General features: G+C 42.8%; 1 protein-coding gene across 2 annotated transcripts in view; it reads left to right on the plus strand.

The window, feature by feature from the left end:
• Positions 1-23,734, plus strand: part of CPLX2 (complexin 2) — a 307,927-nt gene that overhangs the window by 243,131 nt on the left and 41,062 nt on the right. For both annotated transcript variants that reach the window (XM_077265892.1, XM_077265891.1), the window contains exon 3: positions 13,387-13,562. In XM_077265892.1, coding sequence (XP_077122007.1) covers positions 13,387-13,562 — 176 coding nt within the window. The remainder of the gene's footprint in view (positions 1-13,386; positions 13,563-23,734) is intronic.

Here is a 23,734-nt window from a genome sequence, read left to right on the forward strand (position 1 = left end):
GCCTGGTTTCGTTGTGGATATATCCCAAGACTACTTTGCTGTCTGAGTAGAACTTGGCCTGTGTCAGGTCGATATCCATTTCGGATGTGATGAACTCTGCTAACTCAACGGCTAGGACTGCAGCACAAAGCTCTAACCTGGGTATAGTGTGCTCTGGTTGTGGTGCGAGTTTGGCCTTTCCCATAATGAAACCAATGTGGCACTGACATTTGGAGTCTACAGTTTTGAGGTAGGCAACAGCGGCAATTGCTTTGACGGAAGCATCTGCAAATACGTACAGTCTTTGGCTCTGTATCTCCGTAGATTGCACAGGGGCGTATGGTCTTGGCACATTCAGGTTGGAGAGTGCCGCTAACGAGTTCTTCCACTCTTCCCACTGGATCCTCTTTTCAGGTGGCAGAGGTGCATCCCAGTCAGATGTTTCCCTAGTTAAGTCTCTTAGTAGGGCCTTGCCTTGTATAGTAACAGGAGCTGCGAAACCCAAGGGATCGTACAGACTGTTGATGGTAGACAGGACGCCTCTACGTGTGAAAGGCCTTTCTTCCTGGTTGACCTGAAAGGTGAAAGTGTCTGACTGTAGATTCCAGAGAAGCCCAAGGCTGCATTGCATTGGTGCGGGGTCTGACCCCAGGTCCAGGTCTCTGAGACCATTACATAGGTCCTGAGAAGGGAACGCTTCCATGAGTTCTTGGCTGTTTGAGGCTATTTTATGAAGCCTAAGGTTCGAGCAGGCAAGCATGTCCTGGGCTCTCCTGAGAAGACTGATGGCAGTCTCATTTGAAGGCATGGCTTTTAGACAGTCGTCGACATAAAAGTCCTTTTCTATGAATTGTCTGACATCTGCTCCGTATTCTGCTTCTCCTTCCTGAGCCGACCTTTTGAGTCCATAAATGGCGACTGCAGGGGAAGGACTGTTGCCAAAGATGTGCACTCTCATGCGATACTCTGTGACTTCTTTATAGGGATCATTGTCTCTGTACCAGAAGAATCTTAGGAAGTTCCTGTCTCTCTCTCTCACAAGGAAACAATGGAACATTTGCTGGATGTCAGCGATGAAGGCAATGGAATCCTTGCGGAAGCGCATAAGTACACCCAGCAGTTTGTTATTGAGGTCTGGTCCTGTCAGTAGAACGTCATTTAGGGAGACATCGTTAAATTTAGCACTGGAATCGAACACGACTCTAATCTGGCCTGGTTTCTTAGGGTGGTATACTCCGAACATGGGTAGGAACCAGCATTCTTCAGAGTCTTTGAGAGTGGGAGCTAGTTCTGCGTGACAGTTTTCGAAAATCTTTGACATGAAGGAGAAAAAGTGATCTTTCATCTCTGGTTTCTTTTACGTTTGAGAGAGGAGAAACGTTGTAATGCCTGATTTCTGTTGTTCGGTAGACGTGGTCTGTGGGTTTTGAAGGGAAGAGGTGCGACCCAGCTGTTGGTCTCATCTTTAACGAGTCCCTTATCCATTACCTCTAAGAACAACTTGTCTTCTACCGACATTGCCACTTGGTTGTCCTGCTTAGTTCTCTGGAAGACTGTGCACCCTAACTGATCCTCATAGCTTCCCGACACTATGCTGCTGTCGTGAGTAAAGTCTATTGAATGATTGGGCAGTTGGATGCTGTGTGGCAGTTCCCTGACATGGAACTCATTGTTACAAGGTTGAAACAGAGATGGTCGTCCTTTCTCCAATGTATTTGTCAGCATGCTTGTCACAGAAGATGGGGCGTGCATGCGTCCCAAGCATACGTTGCCAATTATGACCCATCGTAGGTCTAGCTTTTGGGCATAGGGAGCATTGTGGAGTCCATTGATATGACGTCTCACTTTATGAACCTGCAGGATATCTCTCCCCAACAGCAGAATTATCTGGGCCTGATGGTCGAGTTCTGGTATAAGGTGTGCTATTCGCTTTAAGTGAGCGTGATGGATTGCTACATCTGGCGTAGGGATTTCAGATCTGTTGTCTGGGATCTGGTTACATTCGATGATCGTAGGTAGTGGTAGGCAGAATTGTCCGTCTAATGACTCGATTTGGTAGTCAGTAGCTTTCCTGCATGCTGTTGTCACAGTACCTGCACACGTCTTTAATGAGTAGGGAGTGCTTGGCCCTTTGATGTTGAATAGGTCAAAGAATGTTGATCTTGCCAAGGATCGATTACTTTGATCATCCAAGATAGCATACAGTCTTACAGCCTGGTCTCTATGGCCTTTTGGGTATACTCTGATAAGGCATATTTTTGAACAGGACCTACTGTCTATTGTCCCTTTGCAGACCTCGGTACATTGTGAAGTGATCTCTGGCGTAGCTGTATCAGTGTTCCTTTCCTCCCCGCCATGCTCACTGTCAGCTGGCGTGTTTTGTGCACTCCATGGAGCCGGGCCAGGGTGTAGAGCAGTGTTATGGTCTGTGGTGCCACATTCTGTGCATTTTACACTGACCTTGCAATCCTTGGCGAGATGAGTTGTGGACGAGCAGCACTTGTAGCAGATACCGTTCTCTTTCAGGAAGCTTCTGCGGTCTAGCATAGATTTTCCTCTGAAGGCTCTGCATTTCAGGAGAGGATGAGGCTTCTGATGAAGTGGGCACTGCTTGTCAGGGTCCTGCACCTTTGTCTCTGATTGGGAGCAGCCAGCAGACCTGTAATTAGAACCTGGAGAAGAAACATAAGTCTTGTGTACTGCCACAGATGTTCTGCGTGGATTTGCAGGTGGTGACGGCGTGGTATATGGCATCGCAAAGTCAAAGCTGGGATCGTTTCTAATTCTCGCTTGTTGGTGTATAAAGTCTACAAAAACGGAGAAGGGAGGAAATGGAACACTGTGTTTGTATTTCTACGTGGAACCATGTGTGAGCCACCTCTCCTGTAGATTGTAGGGCAACTTCTGGACTATAGGGTTAACACCTCTGGCTGTGTCGAGAAATGCAAGTCCCTGTAGGTCGTCCTCGTATTTGGCAACTTGGACTTCCTTTAGTAGGTCGCTTAGCTCTCTAAGTTTCTGGAGACCTTTGTTAGAAATTTTAGGGAAGTCATCGATTCTTTTGAACAAGGCCTTTTCTATTACTTCTGCAGAGCCGTAACACTCATCCAGCCTCTTCCAGATCTCTTTGAGGCCAGTCTCAGGGCGGTTTATATTAATGTCTCTGATCCTTACTGCGTGCTTGACTGACTCTTCTCCCAGGTATTTGACTAACAGGTCTATCTCTTCCCTGTGTTGTAGCCCCAAGTCTCTAATGACATTTTGGAAGGAAGCTTTCCAAGCTCTGTAACCTTCAGCTTGGTCAGTGAATTTCATGAGTCCCTTGGCAACCAGTTCACGTCGTGTGAAGAACTTGGCAAATTCTGTTGTGAACCGGTTGTCAGTGGAGTACACTGGTGATGGATCGTCCTCATAGTGATGTGAGGTGCGTTCATACCTGTTAGTGTCCTCAGGGTGGCGCCAGCCGGTGTCGTATTGCTTCGGTCTGACGTATGGTTTGTAAGCAGGGTGATCCACATTGGTTACCTGGTGAGGGGCAAGGTAGTCATTAGCAGAGTTGTTTTGTCTCACGTTTTCGAGTTTGTTTCTGTCCTGGAGCTGAGCCTCGTGATGACTCTCGCTCACTTCGCTGGAGACGTCGTATTCTTGTTTTGGTACTGATTCAGGGTTATAGTTTGGATCAGGAAGTTCATTAACATACTGAGATGTGCGTTGTGGTGAGTCTTGTAGTGGAAACTCCAGACTCGACGTACTGCTTTGGCTATGCAGCTTGGGACTTTGCGCGGCTTCTAGCGATTCCGCTTCAGCGAGGGCTGCGGCAGCTTCCCATTTTGCTGCTAGGCTTTCTAAGGCGGCATCCAAGTGTGCCTTTTCTAACTGCATCCTTCTCTCTTGGTCGGCTCTCTCTAAGCGTGACCTTCTCTCTTCGTCATCTAGGCGTGCCTTTTCTAATTTAAGTTGCATCTCTTGGTCAGCAAAGCTCGCTCGTATTTTGGCGGCTTCAGCATTTGCGCGGGCAATGGCGACCGCGCTGCTGATGGATGTTGTCTTTGAGGAGACGGAAGTAACAGATCTTGTTCTATGCGATTTGTGAGACATGGTGTCTTGGGAAAGTGCTTGGCTGTGCAGAGATTGCTGTAGCTGTATTTAGTCTCTCTGTAGCCGGTGACTTGAATCCCACTAGATGGATGGCTGCCGTTTCACTGTTCTGTCCTCAGTAAATGAGGCAGGCTCATTGTAGCTATCCAGTCAGCTAAACCGCTATACCGGGTCCAATAAGGAGACTGTGGTTGAGTCTGTGCTTTATTAAACGTAGTGGTATATTGATGCGGTGAAACTGTGAACAATGATATACATGGAATCAGTACATGGTATAGAACAAATACATACTACACATGATAAACGTTATGCATTACATTTAGAAGGCTAGTAACTGAACTAGGAGAGCAACTGGTTAAGCTAGGCTAATATAGAGCAGAAATATCTACAGAGAGCATAAAGACATACCGGCAATGCAATCGCAAGGGGGATGAAGTGCAAGCGTCTTTCCTGGAGAGCAAACTGGAAGTGAAAGGATAATGGAGGGAAATGTAGGCTGAGCTACCATAATGCATTGCAAGGGAGAATCAGACATAAAAAATACATAACAGAAAAATAGAACAGTCAACATATCTCTGACCGCTAGAGGGAGCCAAAGCACTACAAATAAAGGTATGAATATATCAAGTAATGTATACTGGCTGAGAAACTGCAAATTATGCAAACAGATAATCGGAGGTAACAAATTAGATGGCGGAGACAGAACAAATGGTATAAAGTGACCCACATAGTGCTCCATACAATATAATGTCTACATAGTGCTCCATACAGTATAATGCCCTTACATTATTCTGTATGGAGCACTACAAACAACAGTAATGACAACAGTTTAGTCTTTTGGTGTTGCATGTACGAATATCAAATTTGGATAATACAATGCGAAAAGAAGCACCGACTGCCTGTACTTTAACAGTCATTCTGTGCTGACTGGCTCCCTTTAATAAATGATTGTGCAAGCTATCAGTGGTTTTTGACATGCACACTTTGCTAGGTAGATAGTGAAATCACTATTTTTTTAAAATTCCCTTTTGTATGTTTGTAAAAATCATCTCTCCTTCCAAAAAAAAGAATGAAGAAATGCTATGAATAAATAGAAAAAAAAAACTGCAGCAAGGTTGTATTATTGTAGTATTTACCTAGTATGTATGGATGTTAAATTAGACTAATAAAACAGGCGTTCAAAAAGTCATTACAGTGGTTCGTGACACAGACATGCTTTGTCTTGCAGACACTAAAGCTGCAGTACAATGGACACTGTCTATAGAATAGTGACTTCCTCTCACTATCTATATTCATCCCAAAGTGACTGCTGCATTCCCTACTTCTGTTTTTATACAGGCTACAATGGTTCCTCCTGATTGATTGTGCTATTGTTGTGAATTCCGTTCTTGGGCTCCATCCTGTGGTTGCTAATGGTATTTTTGGGAGTTCTGCTCTTGGGCTCCCTCTGGTGGTTTCAAGTGGAACTTAGCAGCTGCGTTCACTAATCGGTTTCCTGGCCTTGTTATTTAACTGGGCTTTTGGCTGTAGTGGATGCCAGCTGTCAATGTATTTCCTGTGGATTCTGTCCTTTCTTGGAAGTTCTCTGTTGGCCAGTCCATTTCCAGCTTAAGATAAGTCTGCTAGTTTTTGGGGTTTTCCCTGCTTATGACCTTTTGTTCAGTTCAATTTATGTCTCTTTGTCCAGCTTATCATTATGAAATATTCCGGCTAGTTGGAAGCTCTGGGGTCGCAGATTTGCCCCTCCACACCGTGAGTCGGTGTGGTGGTTATTTTTGTAAACTCTGCGTGGATTTTTAGTTTTTATACTGACCGCACAGTAACCTTTTCTATCTCTGTCTATTTAGATAGTACTGGCCTCCTTTGCTAAAAAAAACTAGTTTCATTTCTGAGTTTGTCATTTCCCTCTCCACTCACCGTCAATATTTGTGGGGGGCTATCTTCCTTTGGGGGTTTCTCTGAGGCGAGATAGCTTTCCGTTTCCATCTTCAGGGGTAGCTAGTTCTTAGGCTGTGCAGAGGCGTCTAGGCAGAGTTAGGTACGCTCCACGGCTATTTCTAGTGTTGGTGTTAGGAGTAGGGATTGCGGTCAGTAAAGTTACCACCTCCTCAGAGCTAGTACTACTTTTGTTTTGCCCACTAGGTCATTTCAGTGCTGCTCCGTATTCACTAGGTCTTATCAGTGATTACTGTCTGTGGAGCTGCTACCTCCTCTAAGCGAGTCCATGATTGGTTTTACCCACCAGGTCATCTCAGTACCGCTCCGTACCCACCAGGTCATAACAGTACAGCTGGCCCACAATGTGTTAAATGCATCTGAAAAGAGGGAAGAGAAAGTTCTGAGTCATTTTTTTTTGTGTTGCTTGTTTTGTCCTTTTTTTTCCCCTTGATTTTTGGATGGTGCAGGAGCTGGGTGCTGATATGGAGGTTCAGGGTTTGTCTGAGCATGTTGATCATCTCGCTGCAAGGGTACAGAGTATCCAAGACTATGTTATTCAAACTCCTGTTTCTGAGCCTAGAATTCCTATTCCTGATTTGTTTTCTGGGGATAGATCTAGGTTTTTGAATTTTAAAATTAATTGCAGATTATTTTTTGCTCTGAGACCCCGTTCCTCTGGTGACCCCATTCAGCAGGTGAAGATTGTTATTTCTCTGCTGCGTGGCGACCCGCAGGACTGGGCATTCTCCCTTGAGCCAGGCAATCCTGCATTGCTCAATATAGATTCGTTTTTTCAAGCACTGGGACTGCTTTATGACGAACCCAATTCTGTGGATCAGGCAGAAAAAATTTTGCTGGCTCTGTGTCAGGGTCAGGAAGCAGTAGAGATATATTGTCAGAAATTTAGAAAGTGGTCTGTGCTTACAAAATGGAATGAGGATGCCCTGGCGGCTATTTTCAGAAAGGGTCTTTCTGAAGCCCTTAAAGATGTTATGGTGGGGTTTCCCACGCCTGCTGGTTTGAACGAATCAATGTCTCTGGCCATTCAGATTGATCGGCGCTTACGTGAACGTAAGGAGGTGCACCATATGGCGGTGTTTTCTGGGCAGAGTTCTGAGCCTATGCAATGCGATAGAGTTTTGACGAGAGCAGAACGGCAGGAGTTCAGACGTCAGAATGGGCTGTGTTTTTACTGTGGTGACGCTACTCATGCTATCTCTGACTGCCCGAAGCGAACTAAGAGGGTTGCTAAGTCGGTTACCATCAGTACTTTACAGCCTAAATTTCTCTTGTCTATTACCCTGATTTGCTCATTGTCGTCCTTTTCTGTAATGGCATTTGTGGATTCTGGCGCTGCCCTGAACTTAATGGACCTGGAATTTGCCAAGCGCTGTGGTTTTTCCTTGGAGCCGTTGTAGAGTCCTATTCCCTTGAGGGGGATTGATGCTACGCCATTGGCCAAGAATAAACCTCAGTACTGGACACAGTTAGCCATGAACATGGCTCCAGCACATCAGGAAAATATTCGCTTTTTGGTGTTGCATAATTTGCATGATGTGGTTGTGCTGGGGTTTCCATGGTTACAGGTACATAATCCAGTGCTGGATTGGAAATCTATGTCCGTGACTAGTTGGGGTTGTCAGGGGATACATAGTGACATTCCTCTGATGTCAATTTCCTCGTCCCCTTCTTCTGAAGTTCCTGAGTTTTTGTCAGATTTCCAGGATATATTTGAGGAGCCTAAATCCAGTCCTCTGCCTCCTCATAGGGACTGTGATTGCGCTATTAATTTGATTCCTGGCTGTAAGTTCCCTAAGGGTCGACTTTTCAATCTGTCTGTGCCAGAGCATGCCGCTTTGCGGACTTATGTAAAAGAGTCCTTGGAGAAGGGGAATATTCACCCGTCTTCGTCACCGTTGGGAGCTGGGTTCTTTTTTGTTACCAAGAAGGATGGCTCCTTGAGGCCCTGTATAGATTATCGCCTTCTCAATAAGATCACGGTCAAATTCCAGTACCCTTTGCCTTTGCTCTCTGATTTGTTTGCTCGGATCAAAGGGGCTAGCTGGTTTACCAAAATTGACCTTCAAGGGGCGTATAATCTGGTCCGCATCAAACAGGTTGATGAATGGAAAATAGCATTTAATACGCCCGAAGGCCATTTTGAATATCTTGTGATGCCTTTCGGGCTCTCTAATGCTCCATCTCTGTTTGTCATTTATGCATGATATTTTCCGGGAGTATTTGGATAAATTTATGATTGTATATTTGGATGATATTTTGGTTTTTTCCGATGATTGGGAGACTCATGTGAAGCAGGTCCGGATGGTATTTCAGATTCTTCGTGCTAATACACTGTTTGTGAAGGGGTCTAAGTGCCTTTTTGGAGTTCAGAAGGTTTCTTTTCTGGGGTTCATTTTTTCTACCTCGGCTATTGAAATGGACCCTGTTAAGGTCCAGGCTATTTATGATTGGACTCAGCCCACATCTGTGAAGAGCCTTCAGAAATTTTTGGGCTTTGCTAATTTTTATCGCCGCTTCATTGCTAATTTTTCTACTGTGGTTAAACCTCTGACCGATTTGACCAAGAAAGGTGGTGATGTGGTGAATTGGTCCTCTGTGGCTGTGGAGGCCTTTCAGGAGCTTAAGCGTCGTTTTACTTCTGCCCCTGTGTTGCATCAGCCAGATGTTTCTCTCCCTTTTCAGGTTGAGGTTGACACTTCTGAGATTGGGGCAGGAGCTGTTTTGTCTCAGAGAAGCTCTGATGGCTCTGTGTTGAAGCCGTGTGCTTTCTTCTCCAGAAAGTTTTCGCCTGCTGAGCGTAATTATGATGTCGGCAATCGGGAGTTGTTGGCTATGAAGTGGGCATTCGAGGAGTGGCGACATTGGCTTGAGGGAGCCAAGCATCGTGTTGTGGTCTTGACCGACCATAAGAATCTGATTTACCTTGAGTCGGCCAAGCGCTTGAATCCTAGACAGGCTCGGTGGTCTTTGTTTTTCTCCCGTTTTGATTTTGTGGTCTCGTATCTTGCGGGATCTAAGAATGTGAAAGCTGATGCCTTGTCTAGGAGTTTTTTGCCTGATTCTCCTGGAGTCCGTGAGCCGGCTGGTATTCTCAAGGAGGGGGTGATTCTTTCTGCTATCTCCCCTGATTTGCGGCGGGTGCTTCAGAAGTTTCAGGCTGATAGACCCGACCGCTGTCCTGTGGGGAAATTGTTTGTTCCTGATAGATGGACTAATAAGGTGATTTATGAGATCCATTGTTCGGTGTTGGCTGGTCATCCTGGGATCTTTGGAACCAGAGATTTTGTTGCCAGGTCCTTTTGGTGGCCTTCTTTGTCATGGGATGTGCGTTCCTTCGTGCAGTCCTGTGGGATTTGTGCTCGGGCTAAGCCCTGCTGTTCTCGTGCTAGTGGGTTGCTTTTGCCCTTGCCTATTCCTGAGAGGCCCTGGACGCATATTTCCATGGATTTTATTTCCGATCTTCCTGTGTCTCAGAAGATGTCTGTCATCTGGGTGGTTTGTGACCGGTTTTCTAAAATGGTCCATTTGGTACCTTTGCCTAAGTTGCCTTCCTCCTCTGATTTGGTTCCTTTGTTTTTCCAGCATGTGGTTCGTTTGCATGGTATTCCGGAGAATATTGTGTCTGACAGAGGTACCCAGTTTGTTTCTATGTTTTGGCGGTCCTTTTGTGGTAGAATGGGCATTAATTTGTCTTTTTCTTCGGCATTTCACCCTCAGACAAATGGACAGACGGAGCGAACCAATCAGACCTTGGAGACCTACTTGAGATGCTTTGTGTCTGCTGATCAGGATGATTGGGTTACCTTCTTGCCGTTGGCCGAGTTTGCCATTAATAATCGGGCTAGTTCGGCTACTTTGGTTTCGCCTTTTTTTTGCAATTTTGGTTTTCATCCTCGTTTTTCTTTAGGGCAGGTTGAGCCTTCGGACTGTCCTGGGGTGGATGCTGTGGTGGACAGGTTGCAGCGGATTTGGACTCATGTGGTGGACAATTTAACATTGTCTCAGGAAAAGGCTCAACGTTTTGCTAACCGCCGTCGGTGCGTTGGTCCCCGGCTTCGGGTTGGGGATTTGGTCTGGTTGTCTTCTCGTCATGTTCCTATGAAGGTCTCTTCCCCTAAGTTCAAACCTCGTTTTATTGGTCCTTATAGGATTTCGGAATTTCGGAAATTATCAATCCGGTGTCTTTTCGTTTGGCCCTTCCAGCTTCGTTTTCCATTCATAATGTGTTCCATAGATCTTTGTTGCGGAGATATGTGGTGCCCATGGTTCCCTCCGTTGACCCTCCTGCTCCGGTGTTGGTTGAGGGGGAGCTGGAATATGTGGTGGAGAAGATTTTGGATTCTCGTCTTTCAAGGCGGAAACTTTAGTATCTGGTCAAGTGGAAGGGTTATGGCCAGGAGGATAACTCTTGGGTTTTTGCCTCCGATGTCCATGCTGCCGATTTGGTACGTGCTTTTAATTTGGCTCGTCCCGATCGGCCTGGGGGCTCTGGTGAGGCTTCGGTGACCCCTCTTCAAGGGGGGGTACTGTTGTGAATTCCGTTCTTGGGCTCCATCCTGTGGTTGCTAATGGTATTTTTGGGAGTTCTGCTCTTGGGCTCCCTCTGGTGGTTTCAAGTGGAACTTAGCAGCTGCGTTCACTAATCGGTTTCCTGGCCTTGTTATTTAACTGGGCTTTTGGCTGTAGTGGATGCCAGCTGTCAATGTATTTCCTGTGGATTCTGTCCTTTCTTGGAAGTTCTCTGTTGGCCAGTCCATTTCCAGCTTAAGATAAGTCTGCTAGTTTTTGGGGTTTTCCCTGCTTATGACCTTTTGTTCAGTTCAATTTATGTCTCTTTGTCCAGCTTGTCATTATGAAATATTCCGGCTAGTTGGAAGCTCTGGGGTCGCAGATTTGCCCCTCCACACCGTGAGTCGGTGTGGTGGTTATTTTTGTAAACTCTGCGTGGATTTTTAGTTTTTATACTGACCGCACAGTAACCTTTTCTATCTCTGTCTATTTAGATAGTACTGGCCTCCTTTGCTAAAAAAAACTAGTTTCATTTCTGAGTTTGTCATTTCCCTCTCCACTCACCGTCAATATTTGTGGGGGGCTATCTTCCTTTGGGGGTTTCTCTGAGGCGAGATAGCTTTCCGTTTCCATCTTCAGGGGTAGCTAGTTCTTAGGCTGTGCAGAGGCGTCTAGACAGAGTTAGGTACGCTCCACAGCTATTTCTAGTGTTGGTGTTAGGAGTAGGGATTGCGGTCAGTAAAGTTACCACCTCCTCAGAGCTAGTACTACTTTTGTTTTGCCCACTAGGTCATTTCAGTGCTGCTCCGTATTCACTAGGTCTTATCAGTGATTACTGTCTGTGGAGCTGCTACCTCCTCTAAGCGAGTCCATGATTGGTTTTACCCACCAGGTAATCTCAGTACCGCTCCGTACCCACCAGGTCATAACAGCTATAGTATGTGAAGTGATGACTACAAGGCATTATATAAAAGGCTATCCAACCACTCTCTAACTTCATGTGAGCTTCTCTGGCAGATGCTATCTTCTACATTGTGTAAAACGGCAGCTAGCATTTTTATCATTTTGCATGTATCGAGTTGCAAATTGTTCAACTTCTGTGGATCTCAATGCGTTCCCAAAAATATTATACAAATTCAATTTGCATAGAATCGAATTAACATTGTCTAGGAAAGTTGATGTCCCCAAAATCCCAATTTTTTTCTAATGTAACCACTTTAGTAGTTTCCAAAACTACACCAAAAGCTGGTATCTGAATCCAGCTTGAATTTTATAAAATAACCACCTAGACTTACTGATGGACTAGTACTCTGAAATTAAATACAGATACCACTGATGCATATCAGATTACAACGGGGAAACACCCCGTAATGGACATAGAATCAAATAGGGCAAACTCACCTAACATATAAATCCTACAAAAAACTGCAGAGTATATACACCCACAAAATGATAAAATGGTATAACAAATTTTATTGAAACACATATAAACAGAAGTAACCACAAATATAAATAGACAAAGTGCACGTTATAGCACATGTATGGCGGAACAACCACACTGAAAAGCGTAGCACCTGGGGCTCAGAAGTGATACATGCAGATGTCATAGGGACATATTCCTCATTTAGTAACTAGCGGTTATAACTATAAAGTGCATAGTGCTCTATATAGGGGGCTATTATGCCCAATAACATACTGCATCCTAAGTCATGAATCAGCCATCATAAATATCAGTATCCAAATATTGCTGTCTATCTTACCCAAATATCCTAAGGTGCCAGTGTGTGTCCGGTGGCCCCAACTCTGAAATTGTCTACGAGATGACTGAATTATTGACCTAACAATAATCTGAGCTCCAACTATATCATTGACAAGAAGCTGATGAGTTTTACATGTTGAATATAATATCCGTGGGGGCAGGTCTTTCTGAAACGGACATCAAGCCTACACTTTAAGGCCGGGGTCACACTAAATGTATGGAAAATCGGTCTGAGTCTCCCTGTCAAGAGTTGCACAAGTGTTCTCCGTATGGTCATCCTTGTGTAATGCGTTTGCAATGTGATGATGCGATTTTCTCACACCTATGTATCTGTATGACATCTGTATGGCTTTACATTTCTCACTGCTTTTCCTCATTGAATATAATGGCTCAATGGGCAGAAATGAGGAAAATGTGTGTATATTTCTCGCAAGACACCCTGATGGTCCGTGTGGTGTCCGAGTTTTTCTCGCACCCATAGGCTTGCATTGGCGAGACTCGGCCGATATACGTGTACAATCACACCATGCTGCGATTTTACATGCACGTCTAATACACCTAAGAAAATATACATTGATGTGAGCTTCCCCATAGCCCCATAGATTAACAATGGTCCGAGTGCTATGCGATGTTTTCTCACAAAGCCCTCGTCCATATTCTACGCTAGTGTGACTCCGGCCTTAACTCTTAGAGAGTATTGGGAGGTTTGACTATCCTCTACATATTCAGTACTAATATATTCCTTCTCCTTGGATAGATTTTGAAAACTAGGTATAATGAGATGACTCGCTGAGATGTAATATAACAGTGTAAATAGTGTAAGATGTAATAATGGGGGTTATGTGAACAGCGGGGTCTATAGATGACAAGCGTAGAGGAAATGTACCATATCATGCATATAGTACAGCTGTGCATTGTAGTGAAGTTACATGTGCTAATACTGAAGCGATACATGAAATAATAAGCATAAATAAGTGACAACTGAAATCTAAAATGTATTTCATTCTAACCACATAACTAAGATATTGATTTCTACAGTATTTTGCTCCAGTTTGCTTTCATGTGTTTCCCATTGCACACAGGGGCAACTAAGGATATGGGTAAGATGCTCGGAGGTGAAGAGGAGAAAGATCCAGATGCCCAAAAAAAGGAAGAAGAAAGACAGGAAGCTCTTCGTCAACAGGAGGATGAAAGAAAGGCCAAACATGCCAGGATGGAATTAGAAAGGGAGAAAGTCCGGCAACAAATAAGAGATAAGGTGACCCTTTAAGTTCAATTTTGACTGTAGAATTTTATATTGCAAATCTTAGTGTTGACAAAGGATGGGAAAATCTCTTGAATTAGGTCAAGAAATTATGTGAATTGAATTTGTATTATTAAGCTCTAAGGTCTCCCGAAATCTCAGATCATAATAAACACAGGAAATACAAAATTAACAAAAATTATACTTACCATGTGCAGTATCTCCCTCTGGCACCAGGCATGCGCGGTGGCTATGACGCATACTAGGCCCTGTGATGTCATAACATAATGTTGAGGGACATAGTCTGTGTCGGAGGTGCCACGTGTTAAAGACTGGACAGCCCAAAGCAGTCCGGTTGCGTGGCAATGAAGGTGAGGACCCTGGGAGTACATTGATTAAACCCTTTCAGGCTTTCCATAACCAAAATGAGTGCTAGCAAATCTGCTCTTTTGTAAAATTTGAAGGAAATTCTATTTGGCTGGAGGCAATTTACTCATCTCTATTGTAGGCTGACAGGATAAAAACTGAAAGAGACCTTGATATATTCATATTCTATTGAGGTCATTCATGACATACAGTAAAACTGTGAAACATTCAATTACTGTGGAAACTAAAATTTTAAGTACTTTAAAAGGGAGTTTGTCAGCACAAAAGGCATGTTCAAACCAAGCACATTCATGGTTGGGGACATAGTCTTAGTAAAAAAATCATACATTTAGTGTCCAAATCTGTTGCTGCATTGGCCAGAAATCATTCTTTATTGAAATATGCTACTGAAATAATCCTCAGTATACCCTTGGTGTGGCCAACCAACTCAGAGCACCTTTCCAACTACTTGGTTCACCCACTATTCCTTGACTGTCATCGTTAGCTTAATAGGAACCCGAGAGGAGGGTGGAGATAGATGGAAAATAAGTAGGTAAGAAGGAGGTCACGTGAATTGCTCAACCACACCAAGGGTGCACCTTGCTAGAAAGAACATGAAGGGTCATCTGGCTGCATTTACCATGATAATGATACCTGTTTAATAATTTTGCATCTTTTGCTACATGACATTCCTTCTGGTACATGTGAATCATTCGGAAACTTGATCTTTCATTAATCAGTGTACCAATCCTTTTTATTCTCTTGGATAAACGTGCCACGTTACAAACTGAACCCAGTAAACTCACAATTATTCTTTGTTTTTAAATATTTTATGAAAATAATTAATACACATGACCATATCTTTTGCTGTAACTGTGGCTGCCAACTGAACATATTGACACATGTAAAATATTATTATTTTGACTGGTCAGTCTTTGTGTCCTGCCTTGTTTTATTAGTATCAAAGTTTGTGTTACTGACTTGCTTTGGATGTGAGTCAGGAACCCTAGCTGTTGGCACAAAATCCATGATGTGAGGTAATCATATAGAGATACAAAGGCTCCACATGCTATGGTAAAGACTATAATGGTGTATAATCTGGTGTACACCCAGTGATAATACCGTACATATGTAATAACCAACATATCTAATACATTATATCAGTGTATACAGTTGACAGTAAACAGGGTACCAAAATATTTTAGAAAAAGCATTCTACCATTGTTCCATCAAGATGATGATGCATTATGTAAATACCAACTATTACTTATAAAGGACTGTCACTTGATTAGTAAAATCCTGTTAAATAACTTGTAAAAATACCTGAGCTCCCCTGCTTCTTCCCTTCTTTCATTGCATTGCTCCATTGTAGAGATATTTATACAGTATTTGTGGCTTCTGGAGCGTAGTATGTGAAATCTCTGCTTATAGACCAACTGGGTATGTCTTCAGTGTCTTCTCTGGAGGTAAACACTTTTAGACTTTCCAGATGCTGCCAATTACAACTTGGCAGGTAATATAGAAGTCTGGCAGTCTCAGACATTGCCGATCTGTGACTGGCAGTGCTTGAGAGGGAGGCGTGAAAGCGCACACGCTCTGAGAAGATTCTGAAGAATCGCCCAGTTTCTCTTGTTGTGCTCAAGTGTGAATATCTCAGTATTGGAGTGGCACTGCACAAAACAGGCAAGAGCTGCAGAATCAGGGGAGCTCAGGGATATTTACAAGGTATTTAAGTCAATTTTTTGCTCAGGTGATATGTCTAGTTTAAATGTAGAACATAGAAAAGCAATTCACAGCACACTACTGACATCAGGTAACGTCTCCAGTCTCAGAATCTAGCCCACTCATATATAATACAACAAGTCATTAGTTTAGCAACAGCCGATGGATGGAACTAGCACCTGCTGGGTTTAGATTCCCCTGCTGGTTTGTATGTGCTCAGAGTGAAACCTAGAATGAAAAGTGAGTATAGCGCAAACAGTAAAGGAACAAATATAGTTAGAGGCATTGATCACGTGCGCTGCAAGTTGAATGCAACAGCTGTTGTGCAAGGCCTGGACAATGGCAGGAATTGTGTAGAAGATGAACAAATGAAAGATGAATACATACCACGCTGATTAACAAGTGCCTCTGGGTGCAGGTAATAGAAGATGTACCTGGGTTTATATTGTCATTGTCTGAGGTTGTATGTAGAAAGGAAAAAGAGATTGTTGTCTGTATATTACAGTGCAGGAAAGTGAAATAACAATTGTTTAGCTTTTATCCCTAAAAGCCCCGAAATACAAAAATATTCCAAATGCATATATTTATGTAGTGTGTACCCAGACGAATATTCCACTACAGATTTTGATGAAAATCTGTTACAAATCCGGAGTAAATTTTACATGTGTTATATGTGATTTTGTTACTGATTGTGTCACAGATTTGCAGAAGATTTCACCCTATGAATTGCAAAGGGTATAATCGAAAATATTTCTGCAAAAGAATAGGCACGCTACAGATTTAAAAATCTGAATTCACATGTAAATCCCACTTCTATCAGTTTCGAATAAGTTTGGCAAAAATGTATAGGAATGGATGTGCTGTTTAACGTGGGGCAAACAGAGTAATAATAATTTTTATTAAACACCAAAAAGCAAAAAAAAGACCTCTAAAAATTGACCTCTATTAGATTATTTAAAAGATCAAAAAATTGAAAAAGGTGCAAAAAAGTGGGGGTCAAAAAGCAGTATAATAACTAAATAGGGAGCAATCTCTCCCTAGAGAAGCCCTGCAGAATTGCCCTACAATGCAAAGAAAGCAAGTTCAGAATCATTTAGAAACAACAATACTAATGTTTTAACTCAGGAAGAGTTCAGAAATAGTGATGAGCGAATATACTCGTTACTCGAGATTTCCCCAGCATGCTCGGGGGTCCTCCAAGTATTTTTTAGTGCTCGGAGATTTAGTTTTTATTGCCGCAGCTGAATGATTTACATCTGTTAGCCAGCATAAGTACATGTGGGGGTTGCCTGGTTGCTAGGGAATCCCCACATGAACTTATGCTGGCTGACAGATGTAAATCATTCAGCTGCGGCGAACAGATGTAAATCATTCAGCTGCGGCGATGAAAACTAAATCTCCGAGCACTAAAAATACTCAGAGGACACCCGAGCATGCTGGGGAAATCTCGAGTAACGAGTATATTCTCTCTTCACTATTCAGAAATCAATATTTTGTGGAATAACCATGATTTTTAATCACAGCTTTCATGCATCTTGGCATGCTTTCCACCAGTCTTTCGCACTGCTTCTGGCACAAAAATTTAAGCAGTTCTTCTTTGTTTGATGGCTTGTGACTATCCATCATCCTCTTGATTGCATTCCAGAGGTTTTCAATGGGGTTCAGGTCTGGAGATTGGGCTGCCCATGACAGGCTTTTGATGCGGTGTCTCTTAAATTTTGCCAGAGCTGTGTATTATTAGAGTTATGTCCTTCCAGAAAACTTTTAACCATGTACTCAGTTTATTAAGAAAAAATGGGATTCACTTACGCCCCCCATGTCCAGCACTGCTCTCATGGTTTTTGTTATTTGCCTGCAGCGGTAACATCACATCAACAGTACTAAAATCAATCACAGAGCTCAGCGTCTCATGCTATCTACATAAACAGAGCAGCTGAGCTCAGTAACTAGCTGCAGCGCTGTCTTCATATTTCACTGCTGCAACCAATCAACAGTGATCAGGGTAGCATTGGAAACACAAGGCCGGGACATGGGGAGGGTAAATAAAGCACAGGTTGTTTTTTGATAATGAATTGAGCATATGGCAAAATGTTTTCTGAAAAGGGACAAGTCATTTAATGAATGAATTACCCAAGTGTTTAACTATGCCCCAATGTCTTTATATTTTGTGATGCCATTAATCTGAGTAAATAAAACTAATTTCCTTGCATACAGCATATTCCTTTTGTTTCTAAATCACAGCTGTTTTAAGACATCCTTACATTATTCATATTAGAGGCAAAGATGTGGTGTATATTAGGAGTCCATTTACACCTGTTAGGCTTTTCCTGCTGCGTAAGAAGGATGGAATTGAGTCAATGAGCCATGACTTCCTCTATCTATTACAATGTCACCCAAGAGTGGTGGGCACAGATTCAATGGTCCATGTATGCAATCTAAAACTTGCCTCATTTAATATAAGGTCACCTTCAAACAGAAAACAGCCTGCTTTTCTCTACACTATGCCAATTTGTTAAGTTTCCAAATTACAAGGAAAAAAAGGAAACCTGTGACTAATATATGATAATATACATTATGAATTTCTTTACACATGGGGATGTTTGTTAGAAAAGAAAAAAAATAATAGCAAATACAAAAGTAAGAGAAAAGTTTTTCATTCTAAAAGCTTTGTAAAATTAAAAAAATTATAAACATTTAGAAAAAAAAGAGACAGTAACCTTGATCACAAATACTTCATGTATGTACACAGGGGTGAAAATACCAATGAACTGGCTGCATTCGGGCCCAAAAGTGTTATGATCCTGGTGGCAAGGATCACAAACTGACCTGCTAAGTAACAGAAATCCTTAGGACAAGCTCTGGGGATGTGGGAGCTATACTGACCGCAACCCTGATTCTATCAATACACACTATAGGCAGCCGTGGAGCGTTACCTAAAATCCTAGACGCCTCGTCACAGCCTGAGAAACTAGCTACCCCTAGAGAGAAAGCAAGCCTCACTTGCCTCATAGAAATCACCCCAAAGTTTTAGACAGCCCCCCACAAATAATAACGGTGAGTTAAGGGGAAAACACAAACGTAGAAATGAAAACAGGTTTTTTAGCAAATGAGGCCCGCTAACACTAAATAGACAGAAGACAGCAGGGATCTGTGCGGTCGGTACAAAAACTATCAAAAACTATCCACGCAGAAAGTACAAGAACCCCCACACCGACTCACGATGTGAGGGGCGCAACTCTGCACCCCAGAACTTCCAGCAAGCGAGAATATTACATATAAGCAAGCTGGACAGAACTCATCATATACAGAGAAACATTTTCAAGGAAATAATGAGCAAACATGAACTAGCAAGGCTTAGCTTCTCAGGAGGAGACAGATCACAAGGAAAGTCCAGAGAGATCAGAACCAGTACTGAATGCAACGACAGCAGGCAAAAAGTGAAGGTCCAGGTGGAGTTAAATAGAGGCCAGACTAGCAGAAAACGAGGCAGCTGGATTCCAGCTACAGACCCGCAGTAAGCACTAAAGGCCACCAGAGGGAGCCCAAGAACAGAACTCACACAATACCACTCATGACCACAGGAGGGAGCCCAAGAACAGAATTCACAACACAAAAGGTAAGGAGACCAAGGGTTGGAAATCTACATAAAAACACCACCTCTGGTTGAAAAGAGACATACCGTATTTTGTGGATTATAAAATTCGCCGGACCATACAAGGCATACCAAATTTTGGGAAGGAAAATAGTAAAAAAAGTAATAAAATGGTAGTGCGTCTTTTTGTCCACTTACTGGGGATGGCTGCGGTGGAACAGAGTTCCAGGAGGCAGGATTGCTACTGTAGAAAGCTGACGGCAGCAGCAAGAGTGGGACAATGCTGCGGGCTCTGGGCTGGGAGGAGGGGGTGTTCAGTGGTGCGAGGTTGCGGCGAGCTCTGGGCTTTCAGAAAATGTCAGGAGTCCCCGCACTTACCATCCTTTTCACTGCGGTGCACTTCGGGAAGAGGGCCAGATTAAAATCCATCACAGCCGGATTATAAAGCAGCCCTTCCCATTTCCCCCCCTAATTTAGGGGAAAAAAAGTGCATCTTATAATCTGAAAAATAGGGTAGTTATTTCCGTTATCAAAAAGCCATAGCACAATATTATGGTGTCTATGTATTACATTGTCCTTATCACTAGAGGCAGTCGAGATAAGAGGGGATGGATCGCCCACAGCATCGTCTACTATTTATTGTCACGTTGTGCCTTTGCAGGGAGCGTTTATGCTGTAGTTTTGTACACATGGTCCCCCATTAAACATATCCATTTATAGACTCCAGTGAGCTCACTACCTCTATTTGAACAGTTACATCAATGGCGCTCCTCATGGTGCCAATATCCATCTATAGACCCCTATATTTTAAGTTACATCAATGGTGTTACACGTGGCACCAATATCTATCTATAGGCTCCAGTGAGGACACTGCCTATATTTGAACAGTTACATCACTGGCGCTCCCCGTGGTACCAATATCCATCTATAGGATTCAGTGAGGACATGGCCTATATTTGAACAGTTACGTCAGTGGCGCTCCCCGTGGTACCAATATCCATCTATAGGATCCAGTGAGGACATGGCCTATATTTGAACAGTTACGTCAGTGGTGCTCTCCGTGGTACCAATATCCATCTATAGGCTCCAGAGAGGACACTGCCTATATTTCAACAGTTATATCAGTGGTGCTCCTTCTGGTACAATTGATGATACCAATTCTATTTCATTTGGTGCAAGAAAAAAGGTTTTTCTTTTCTTTTTTGTTAATCTAAATATTTATTTTACTGTTTAAAATGATCCATTGCCATGTCAAAAGTGGTCAGTTTCAATTCTTATTTTATTCTCTCTGCTCCCCTGAATGTGCCATTGTTGGGTTCGTTCATTTTTTGTCTAATCCTTATGGTTCCAAAGATGTAGGCCTCTTTATTTTGTACTAATTTTTATCAAAGGGGCTTGGCATTGATTACTTTGATTTATTACCCAGCTCTAGTGACGTGTCACTTATGGAGGTAGTTTTTGCACATGAAACAAAAGAGGCTGCATGCAGTTTAGCCCCATTGAATAGGACTAGTCCGCATGCAGGTCTGCTACATATCCATCTGCACATTTGAGAATTCTTCAAGTTAACAATTGCTTCATCTGTAAATATGATATGGCTGTTGCCGCTTTGGTGAAGTGAGGAGCCCCAAACATGCTTCTTACATGGGCATATAAGGGTCAGAATCACCCCTGTAGGTAAATAGTGCCATTATCCATGGGCAGCATGGTGGCTCAGTGATTAGCACTGTTGTGCGCTAGTGTTCCAGCTTCAAACCCCACCACGGACAACATCTGCAAGAAGTTTGTATCTTCTCCCCGCGTTTGCATGGGTTTCCTTCCACACTCCAAAGACATACTGATAGGAAGTTTAGATTGTGAGCTCCAATGGGGACAGTGATGATGTCTGTAAAGTGCTGTGAAATATGATGGTGCTACAGAAACAAAGCATCATAAACAAATGATCTGATCCTTCAATTTCTCACACAAAATGTAAATATTCATGGCCTGTAACGAGTATATAGCAATAATCAGAACTGAGAAATATATTTTCTCATCTTTCGCACATATTTTTCTATAATAGTAACTCATACCACAGCAATGTACATCCAATAAACAATATGAATATGAGCAGATGGCAGGGATTTACCATCCGAGAGGAAAGGTGAGATGAGATCTTCACCACAGGCAATGCTGATGATAATTGTAAGCGATAAGCTTTTTGGCAGGCAAATGACTTACATGATACTTCTCTCATCTCCAATGTGGGGACTGGGCACCATTTCACTTTGCCCTTCAGGTGACAAAAAAGATTTGAATTCCCGATGACAGATTTGAATTGAAGTTTCAACTTCCCCTTTCACACATACACTAAGACTAGGTTCCCAAGATGAGTATTTGGTGAGTTTTAATGCATACTGCCCGATTCACTTGTATTGAGTGAAGTCACGCACATCTAGTCGGAATGTGGCTGGGAGTATGTATATCTCATACTTGTGGTCACATGACCGCCTGCTCCTGGCTCCAGCACCGGAGAATCCTGATATGCGCAATGTGTGGATTTGCAAGTCTGCAGTCACAAACCTGGACAATCCCTTTAACATTAACCCATACAATGAAGTATACATACCACAGCATAATCAGGCTTGTAGTCTACCAATTGCAATCCCCATAGAACGCCATAGCATCACAGAAAATGTTTTCCCTAATTTGAGATGGGAAAGTGCTAGCCTGTATATTTGTCTAAAAGCTGTCCTATACATCTAAAAATAGGTGCAACTAGAGATATTGTTCTCACATGCCCGTACCCACATCAGATACCAATTCCTGGGGGTGAATATTGAGTGCTGCTTCACCTGAATAGGGGCATGCACCAAGAAAGTAGAACCTGACTTAATCTTACAGTAAGGTTCTCCTTCAAAATATTTTTTATTTTGCGTTTTAGATGATCTTTGATATGTAGAGTTATCTCTGTTAAGGCTTGTTTAGACTGGTGTATTATCTGTCCTTTTGACGTGAACCACACAAGGAGAGCACATGGACTCATTATAGGCAGCGTTCACATGCCTGATTTTACAGGCAAACTGATGGCCTGCAAGGTAAAAGTCATAGCATGTTCTACTTTTATCCATTTTGTGGAGCAGAATAATGCAGCAGTGTAAAGGCAGCTCTGACACCCATCAATAATGTGGACCAGCACACGGAGCCTGTCACATCAGAAATTTTCAGCCGTGATGGTCTTTTTTTTCCATATGTTATGGCCATAAAGAAGACTTCACTTAAAACATTCTGTGCACCAGGGCGCACAATCTCTTACATCACCAGGTGCCTGTGTAAAGCAGGAGACTGAATGCAAAGAACAGGAGGCACAAGGTAGAAACAGTCAAGGAAGATTTATTTCTATAGCGGGAATTCACAGTGGTTAAGAAACCATTAGGTTTTAACCGGCATAGTCGAGTCTTTGGATCTCACCGAGCAACGTCTGGGCTTTGTCTGACAGTGGCTATCAACCTGCTGGCGAAAGCTCTGCTGACGTCTGCACACTGGCGTCAAATTTTGTCACGGTATGCCGCTCAGGAATTTTACATCCAGGATCTCTGTCATGCAAGTCATCTGAACGGGTGCCGCATATGAACTAGTTCCCCCTGCAACTCTTCTGGTGCTGGTTAGTTCCACATGGTTTTATCCAACCAGCAGATGGCAGTCTTTACTCACTGATTACACATCACACAGGGGCTCTTCAGAGGTACTATCGTTTTCTCTTACACATGCATTGTATTATCAGTAGGATTTCCCATTCCTGCTGTGTAAAAAGAATTACTGTTGCTAAAAAAATATTTTAGGCATATAGCATTTGCCACATTTCATTTAAAAAGTTTAAGGCTGGATTAATTTAAGGAGAATGTCACTTACTCAAAAAAAATTCTTAAATATCTTTTCTGTGCATACAGTCATAGCCAAAAGTATTGACACCCCTGCAATTCTGTCAGATAATACTCAGTTTCTTCCTGAAAATGATTGCAAACACAACTTCTTTGGTATTATTATCTTCATTTAATTTGTCTTAAATGAAAAAACACAAAAGAGAATGAAGCAAAAAGCAAAACATTGATCATTTCACACAAAACTCCAAAAATGGGCCAGACAAAAGTATTGGCACCCTCAGCCTAATACTTGGTTGCACAACCTTTAGCCAAAATAACTGCGACCAACCGCTTCCGGTAACCATCAATAAGTTTCTTACAATGCTCTGCTTGAATTTTAGACCATTCTTCTTTGGCAAACTGCTCCAGGTCCCTGATATATGAAGGGTGCCTTCTCCAAACTGCCATTTTTAGATCTCTCCACAGGTGTTTTACAGGATTCAGGTCTGGACTCATTGCTGGCCACCTTAGAAGTCTCCAGTGCTTTCTCTCAAACCATTTTCTAGTGCTTTTTGAAGTTTGTTTTGGGTCATTGTCCTGCTGGAAGACCCATGACCTCTGAGGGAGACCCAGCTTTCTCACACTGGGCCCTACATTATGCTGCA

This window comes from Ranitomeya variabilis, chromosome 5 (assembly GCF_051348905.1).
Source record: "Ranitomeya variabilis isolate aRanVar5 chromosome 5, aRanVar5.hap1, whole genome shotgun sequence".
NCBI lineage: Eukaryota > Metazoa > Chordata > Amphibia > Anura > Dendrobatidae > Ranitomeya > Ranitomeya variabilis.